Genomic DNA, 8648 nt, shown 5'->3' with positions numbered 1-8648 from the left:
GGTTTTCATTTCCTTCTCAGGCATGTTTGAGTGAGGCTTTCTGACTAGTAGAAATATAGATAAGATACGTTTTGGTGAGATCTACTGAGTTTGAACCCATTAAAGGCACAGACAGGCTCAGCATAACCTGATTTCTCTGAATGTCTTTGCTCCGTGTCTTGCTGTATTAAATCTGAAACCTTCCTGTGGCACTTGCCCAATGCCAAGCATCAAAGGACCAACAAGATTACCTGCCTGCTCACATCTGCACTGAAGCTGCTGAGAAATAGTGGTATTCTCAAAAATACTTGTTCTGCTTTTGAAAATCCTACACTGCTCTGCTCTCAGGAGGCAAAACCCCAGCGGTGGTGATGCCTGAACACAGTCATCACAAGCTTTAGCCTGAGCTTTAGGTTCTACACGGCCCTTGAGGGTACATGATCCTCTGCTGCAATTTGGAGTAACTGGGGAGATGGTGGCAACTAACTCTTCTCCTTTGCCTGTTTTAGATCCTCTACTACTATAACCCCAGCTTCAACAGAGCGCATCCCTGGCTGTCAGAAACGTGCAAGAGGAGAGGTGTCCTTAAAGGAAGGGGCCTATATGCAGAAGAGATGGAGGAAAGGCCCCTTTAGAAGCTCAGATAGTCAGCCCAAGCTTCATGGAGAGGCAGATCTGGGCTCCACACAGGCGCCTGCTAGAGAGCAGTCAGCGCCCAGTCCGTAGTGGCTAATTAATACTGCTGCTCCTAGATAGAGATGAATAGAGTTGGAAGAAATTTGTGTTGGTATTAAACCACTGGAAGAATAAACCCTTTTCGGTTGTCCTGTGCTCTTTGCACAACCCCGGGGTGAGTTCCTATTTGGAACACTCACAGAGCAAGCAGAAGCAACTGATCTCCCAGGAGCTGAACCACTTCTTGGAAGTGACCAGCCCGGCTTCTTAGCCCTAGAGAACACGGCTTTGTGGTGCTCCCCTGGCTGCGATCCGGACACCGCCTCACCAGGCTCGGGAGCCATTCGGCCGCAGGGCAGCAGTGACACAAAGGAGTGGGGTGGTGGGCACTGAACGGGAGCGGCACCAAGCCTGCCAGGATAACGGCTGTAACAGCGCCGGAGGGGGCTTTCCCAACGCCCCTCAACGTCCTGAGCCCCCTGACGGGGCCGGCCCCGCTCATAGCAGCCCGCTCACACACACGGCCCTGAGGGGCTCCCGAGCTCCCGCCCCGGGCCCGCCACGGCGCCCTCAGGCCGGGCCCGCCCCCGCCCGCCCCTCGCTGGGCGGGGCCGTTGCTACGGGGCGCGCGCGGCGCGGGAACCGAACGGCGGCCGCGGGGCGTCATGGCCGCCCTGTGCGAGGTGAGCGCCGGCTGGGCCGGGACGGAGCAGGACGGGACAGCGCAGCCCGTGTGGGGCTGCTGAGGCGGGACCGGGGCATCCCAGCGGGCTGTGGGGACTGCTGCCGATCGAGGGGCGGCGGTGGCAGCCCTTGGGCCGTTGTGTCTCAGCCGGCAGGGATATGACTGCCCGGAAGAGTGAAAGGGGAAGGCCGGGCTGGTGCCGTGTCTGGTGCTGTGGGGGCTCTGAGGCCGCGGTGGCGGTGGGAGGCAGTGCTGGGTTCAGCGCTGCTGTGGGGTGGCATCATGCAGGTGAGGCTGGGGAGAGAGGGGCTCGGGGAGCTTAATGCTCGGGTAGCCCTGGGTGCGGGGTGCTTTGCAGCCGGGGTTGGTCTGTGTTTATGGAGAGCGGCCCCTCCGGGCTGTTGGAGGGGTTCTGGGTCTCCGGGGGCCGGGGCTGAGGGGGGAGCGCTGCCCTGCTCTGGGGCTGCGTGCTGGGCTGGGCTGGGCTCTGGTCAAACCCCAGTGTGGGGATTGCCAGGGAGGCAGTGGCAATGTGTGTGAGAGTAGAGATTGAAGGCTGATCAACCTGTTCTGAACAATTTTGAAGTGTTAAAACCTCTTGTAATAGTTCTCTCGGGTCTTTGTTTTTTTGCCTGACCTTCGGCTTTTGTTGGCCTTTTCAGCAAGGTGCTGTGGGAAGGGTTAGGTGTTAGTCTGTTTTGCTGCAATTCTCATTTGTCCTGCCTGTTTCAACAGGTGTGTTAAATCTTGTGAGTTTGCCTCTTCTGTGCAAATAGTGGCCTCTTGGCTACACCTGAGCTGAGATGAGCAGCTGTCAAAGCAAAGCTGAGCTTGGCTGCTTGCTCAGGTGATCATGGACATGGCTTATCTGTTCTACAGTCAGCTTTAGAGTCTCTGTGCCAGCAGCATGTTGTAAAAGTGCATGAGGGATTTGTGCAGTCACTCAAGAGCCAAGCTAATAACAGCTTGGATAATTTGCTGCTTTTAAAATTTATGGTATATGTGAAATTTGTGTTTTGTGTTGTGCAGTTGCCTGCACAATGGTTCTTGCCTCTACCTCTGTTTTTTGTGGGGTGAATATGTGGCTTGGTTCACTTCTTCTAGAAATAAAATTATTTTATTGTACAAAGATTGTTCTTAAATCTGTAGTGTCTGAACATTCTTGTCTTCTAGGAAGATCCATCCCTGGAGAGGCACTTCAAAGGCCACAGAGATGCTGTCACTAGTGTGGACTTCAGTTGTGCTAAGAAACAATTGGGTAAATTGTCTGTTTTGATGGCCAGAGGATAAAGAAAGAGCTGTTCTGCTTTGGTTAGATGGGGGGAGCAGTGGCGGTAACTGAGCTCTGCAACAGCAAAAGGTCCTGCTCTTGCTTCCTGCTAACAGCAAGTTGAGCACTGCTCCACTCACCTTGCCAAGCTTGTGTTTTTAGTATGTTGTGAAGAACTGCTGAGCTGACTTTGGTCAATGTTTTGCCACAAGGGAGAGGTGTTGGAGGGAGGTGTAGCCAGGATGCTTTTAAGACACCAACTCAGTGGTCTTCTCTGCTTAATCTGAAGTGACATTTAACCTGCTGCAGCTGATGCCTCTGCCCATAAGAAAGTGAAGAGATAACCTTCATTTCCTGAGTGTATGGAAGATTTGCACCCTGTGGCTGTTGCATGGCTGGTGGACTCTTGGAATTAAATTGTCAGTCCAAAGTAATGCATGGCTGGCCTTGTTTTGTTTGAATTACTAATGAAATTATATGCATGACAATAATTAAATACACAGCTTGCAATAGACTGGTGAAGCTTCAAGGGCAATGTATGGAGACTGCTGGAAGCTACAACGGAGAGCTGAGTGTAAAATGTAGTTTTAGTGTAATTGGGAGGAGAGCTAATGCAAGTTTGGTTTTGTGTGGTTTTGTTTTTCCTTTTTTATTTCAGCAAGTGGCTCAATGGATTCGTGCCTGATGATTTGGAGTATGAAGCCTCAGATGAGAGCTTATCGCTTCTTGGGTCACAAAGATGCAGTTTTGTGTGTCCAGTTCTCACCTTCTGGTCACCTTGTGGCTTCAGGCTCTAGAGACAAAACAGTCCGTTTGTGGATCCCTAGTGTGTGAGTACCTATTCACTTCTGCCTCTCTTTGTGTTTACCTATGGCTTGGAATTTCTCCTTACTGCTTTGTAGCAGTTCTCTGGCTATGGGACAGGGATCTGTTTGAGGGAAAGAAGAACCACTGGGTCTTGGTCTTCTCTTCAGCCTATGGATATGGAGCTCCTGGTGGTACAGTACATGCTGGAGACAGATTTTGGACTTAGAGTTCCATAAACCTGTTGTATCTCTAAATATGTCTTGTGCTTATTTGCCAGAAAAATGTATCTTGCATTTATTTGGAAATGATGTGTAAAGAAAAACGAACACATTTGAATTGTCTTGCCTGGCTGAGTTAATGGCAGATTGCTCACAGCTGTACAGCATCAAGTGTGCTGAATTCTTGTGTGATGTGGCACTGGGATGGCCAGCTGGGCATGGGCCATTACAGGAGTAGTTGTGACGTCGTTGCCTGCTTGGCTCTTGTTTGAATGAGCTGTGAAAACACCTCCCTCTTTGCCTGCCTTGCAGCAAAGGACCTGGCAAGAGTACAGAACCAAAGTGTCTTCGTTTACATTGATCTTTTTGTGTTTAAATGGTTGCACAAATTAGCTGTAGCATTTTTTCCCCTTTATAGGAAACATGGATTGTTTCCTGTTGGATTGGCCCCCAGTATGGACCTGGAACAACTGGTTTTAGCTATGTATTCTGTACTGCTCATGAAGCATGAGCAAGTTTGGGGTTGATCAACGTTTTTATCCTAACGTGGTCACACGCAGTTCCCATAGAAATGGTGGTTACTAGCACGGTTCAGCATGCAGCAGCTCTGTGTTTTCAGGTACAGAAAACAAATGCATTTGCTGCCCTGTTGTGCAGTTTTAAAGAACTCTTCCCTTTTGTCTAGCAAAGGAGAATCGACTGTGTTCAAGGCTCACACAGGAACCGTGAGAAGTGTTCATTTCTCCAGCGATGGCCAGTCCTTAGTTACAGCTTCTGATGACAAAACCATCAAAGTGTGGACGGTTCACAGGCAGAAGTTTCTGTTCTCACTGAGTCAACACATCAACTGGGTTCGCTGTGCCAGGTGAGTACGGCCTTCTGACAGACAGAGATGGAGATTTATCCCTCAAAGCAGAGGCTCAGTGTCATGGTCTGGTGCAACACATTTCTCTTCAGGGTGATTCAGGTGTGTCTAGTGACTGAAAACATTGCTGACCTGCAGAGACATCCTTTGATTAATAGTCTGCACTCACTTTGTGTTTCTCCAGTAATCTCTGTCAAGCAGAGACTTTCCTGCTTTGTGATTTGTTTTGTTTTTATCTGGTAAGGAGAATTCTGTGTCTTGAAGTTGCTAATAGGAAAAAAGGAGAGGTTTCTGCTGTTATTTCAGTTTAGTTTCTTTAGACTTGTCATGCCCCTTGTTAAAATGATCACTAGTGCTACCTCTAAAATATTTTAAATGCTGCCATGATAAGAACATTATTTCCTGATAATGGTTTCAGATTTGGTTTCTAGGAGTTATTTATGCATATGTGTATCTAGGCTAAAGCCATGGTTCCTCTGTAGGTGAAGAGTTCTGGAATGTGGTGGTGGCAGTGGCTGGTAGCACTATAGATGCCCACAGAAGAGCAGAAAGGATGTTTTTCCAGTATGTCTGATGATCTAGAGTTAGGGACTCAAGTCCTGATTCTGTAATGTGTATTCCTGTGAAGAGAGATCTGGATCTGTCATGTATATGATATTTTGAGATGGGAACTTTTAATATATTCTCCTAAGGCACTGGAATGGTGAAGGCTCTGCTGCAGCTGTTTTCTTGTGTGCGGCTGTGTTGCTCTGAACTCTTGTGGCAAAGGCAGGAATTGTTTTGAATCAGGGCAGAGAAACAACTTGAGGTACACTTAAAACAAGTAAGGCACAAGATCTTAAGTCAGACTCAGGACTTTTCTGAGGGTTATTTTATGTGCTCGTGGAGTTAGGGATGGTTTGAGTACTTAGGGCTTGCTTTCTTTTCCCTCAACTTAGTGATTGGATTTTCAGTCTCACTGATCCCTCTGTGACTTTTTGAAAAGCTTGGTGTGTTTACCAAGCTGTCAAAACACCTGGCCAAATTCAGTCGACCCTGTACTCCTTTCATTGGAAGGCTTTTGTTAATTGCTGTCGCTCTTGCCTTAGATTCTCTCCTGATGGACGATTGATAGTGTCATCCAGTGATGATAAAACTGTCAAGCTGTGGGACAAAACCAGCAGAGAATGCATCCACTCCTTCTGTGAACATGGAGGGTAAGTTCCTGGTGCTCATGTCTGAAGTGGGCAATTTACACCTGGCTTGTGAGGTTCAGAGGTCCCTGTCCTGGCAATTATAAAACTGCTTAAAAAACCATTAGCACCTCTTACAAAATTTGCCAGTGTGAGGGCCCAGTCCAGAATTGCCCTGGCCCCTTTGACTGCTCGAGGTTAGAACTGTGAGGGTTATATTTCAGTAACTGTCCAGCACATCAAGCCTCAGTTTCTTTGTGCTTATTTACTTTTGGAGATGCTTTAATTCCTTATTTCTTCTTTTATTTTGCTCTGAGTTGACATAAATTAAAAGTGCAAAAGTACTGATGGAACGGCACTTGGATGCTTTGATTCATCTTCAAGTTTTTAAATAATGAGGTTATTCAAAACCCCCACTTTCCAAATTTAACAGCTATTTTTCTGCATGCAATGTAGCAAAAGATAATTTACCCAGAAACATAAAACAAATCCTCAGAGAACTGAGACTGGAATCTCCCTAATTCATTGCTGCACTGAATTTCTAGTGCAATATTTTGTTCTTTCGAGGTAATATACAATGATAATAAGACAAATTCAGACGTTATTTTTTTCATTGCTCTTAAGTATGTGTCTTGTCCAAACAACCTATTGAAATAGCTCAAATTTTTTCAGTACTTACTAAAGAATAGCCAAAAGATAATTAATTTTTTCCAATCTCTTTGGTGAGGAGTTATCTTTGCCTGAAGGGTCTGAAGCTTTTATTGTACTTATGTTTTCAAACTAAAAATTGATTGTATTCAGGGCCAGAAAGAAATTTGGCCTCATTCTTGCTACTTTCCAAGGGGCAACATACGATTTCAGGCACAAATTCACTAAGTTCCATCTTAAATTTAATTTACAGAAGAAAAATCTCTGTTCAGTCTTGTACACATCACTCTGGATATAATGTTAATTTAGTAGAAGACATATATTATGCAAACATTAAATGAAGACTTGAAAATGTTGTTGTGACAGTTGGATCCATCAGATTTCAGGAGGTTTGTGTCTACAGCTCCTACACCTGTAATGTGAACTACTGAAGATGTGCTTAGGTAGGAGCTTGCAGTCTGGCTGGGGTTCGAAGCAAGGTCTTAAGAGAAATTCAGCAAGATCAATTTTCAGGTTATCTCCTCCTTTCCTTAACGTTCAGTGAGTCATGATGTAGCTTCCCTTGTTGAAGAGGCATTTTTGACGTGCAGCAGGAGTTGCAGGTAAGCAGCTGGGTTTGGTGCTGTTGCAGGTTTGTGAACCACGTGGATTTCCATCCCAGCGGTAACTGCATTGCCGCGGGCGGTACGGACAGCACCGTGAAGCTCTGGGATGTCAGGATGAACAGACTGCTGCAACACTACCAAGGCAAGTTAACAGCTTACAAAAGCTGAACCTTTCCATGTATTGATGCCAATTGCTCTGAAGTCCAGTGATTGTTTCTCCATCAGCTGCTGCTTTTCCAAAAAGGCGCTGGGTTAGGCCTGCCAGCAGGAGCCTTTCTTCACCAGATGTCATGCTTTGCTTTGTGTTTAGCTCCAGAGCTAATCCTGAAGCTGTCCCATGTTGCAGGTGGGCATGGGTCTTACCTGTGATGCCATTTGGCTCCTGTTCACTGTTACTGAGAAGGTGGTGTGCAATAAAAAGGATGTGGCCTTTGCCTCTGAATAAGCCTATAGGAGGAGTCAGAATTGTATTCCAGCAATTCTAAATGTTAGGCTCTTTTATGAGAAAATTAGGAAAAGTTAACAAATAAGGGAAATCAAAATCAATCAATTGCAATTCTATACTATGATCCATGTTTATGGTTCCTTTTCCAAACTTTGTTTTTCAGCTTCCATAATTAGCTTTGATGATGCCAAATGGCATCTCTTCCCATTACATGTTCTTGTCCCACTGATTAGTGCTGTTCTGTGGTAGATCTGGATAGGAAAAGGGTGCTTTCCCTTCCCTGCCAGCTTCTGTGAGATTGATTGACCTATTCTGTGCATTAGTTTCTTCATCCAAAATGTGGCTTTTCTTTGCTAATAACAGTTTTTAAGCCTGCTGTGATATTTTAAAATGAATACATTCTCCAGCACTGTTTTCACTGTTGATAGGTGTTGATAGCTTATTAAACTTAATTTTGCTAACTTTTCCTGAGGAACTGCTTCTGGCATGCTCATAAAGCAGATCAGAGACATGGGGCTGGAGCTTGATGTGTTCTTTCTGCCCTCAACATAAGCTTTTGTGCATTCCTGCTGTGACAGTCTCCCAAGTTCAGTCATTCTTCTGGATCACAGTCACTCCCAGCTCTCTGATAGTTAACAAAATCTAATAGAAATCAAACTTCTTGGTGACTGTTGTTCCAATTCATCAGTATTGAGCGTGCAATTTGTGTAATAAGTATTGTTAAATTGTGGCCCATATCAAAACTTGGAAATGCCTTCCTGGAGTCTTGTTGCTAAAATCAGTAGTGTTTTTAAATACTCGGGCAGTGTCAGGTTGTCCTTTAACCTGCTTTATCAGCTTTTCAATGGTGGCAAGATCTGCAGTGCATGTTTCCAGCCACAGTATAACTTGGCTCAAAAGTTGTCTCTTCCTGGTTTCCACTTACTGCTATTAAATTGTCCAAATCTGATGTGGTTTAGGCTTGGCTGCCAGGTTTATTTTTGTCTTGGAATGACATATTTCCCTGGTATCCCACCCTTTCTGAATGGCATTTTAGTGTGACACCCTTGCTATTGAAGTGATCATTTTCCTGGGGTGAGTGTTATTTTTAACAGCTACTGTGTAAATCCTAACTGTGTATTAAACCTTTAACTAAAAATAGTAATAATAGCTGAAGAAACCTTAAATTGCAATGATGGTTTTTTGCAATCACTTCATACACCTGTGGCCACAAACTGATGTGTTTGTAACATGTTCTGGAGATGTTTGTAAGTCCTGCCCTTCTGAGGGTTTATACATA

General features: G+C 45.5%; 1 protein-coding gene across 2 annotated transcripts in view; it reads left to right on the top strand.

Annotated features, from left to right (window-relative positions):
* The first annotated feature begins 1256 nt into the window (after positions 1–1256).
* The window catches only part of POC1A (POC1 centriolar protein A), a 44044-nt gene continuing 36652 nt past the window's right edge, over positions 1257–8648 (top strand). For both annotated transcript variants that reach the window (XM_030956945.1, XM_030956944.1), the window contains exons 1-6: positions 1257–1337; positions 2513–2597; positions 3268–3439; positions 4320–4499; positions 5588–5695; positions 6951–7066. In XM_030956945.1, the coding sequence (XP_030812805.1) occupies positions 1320–1337; positions 2513–2597; positions 3268–3439; positions 4320–4499; positions 5588–5695; positions 6951–7066 (679 nt within the window). In that variant the 5' untranslated portion in view covers positions 1257–1319. The remainder of the gene's footprint in view (positions 1338–2512; positions 2598–3267; positions 3440–4319; positions 4500–5587; positions 5696–6950; positions 7067–8648) is intronic.

This window comes from Camarhynchus parvulus, chromosome 12 (assembly GCF_901933205.1).
Source record: "Camarhynchus parvulus chromosome 12, STF_HiC, whole genome shotgun sequence".
Lineage (NCBI taxonomy): Eukaryota > Metazoa > Chordata > Aves > Passeriformes > Thraupidae > Camarhynchus > Camarhynchus parvulus.
Note: the sequence above shows the minus strand (reverse complement) of the source record. Positions and strands in the feature narration are given on the sequence as shown.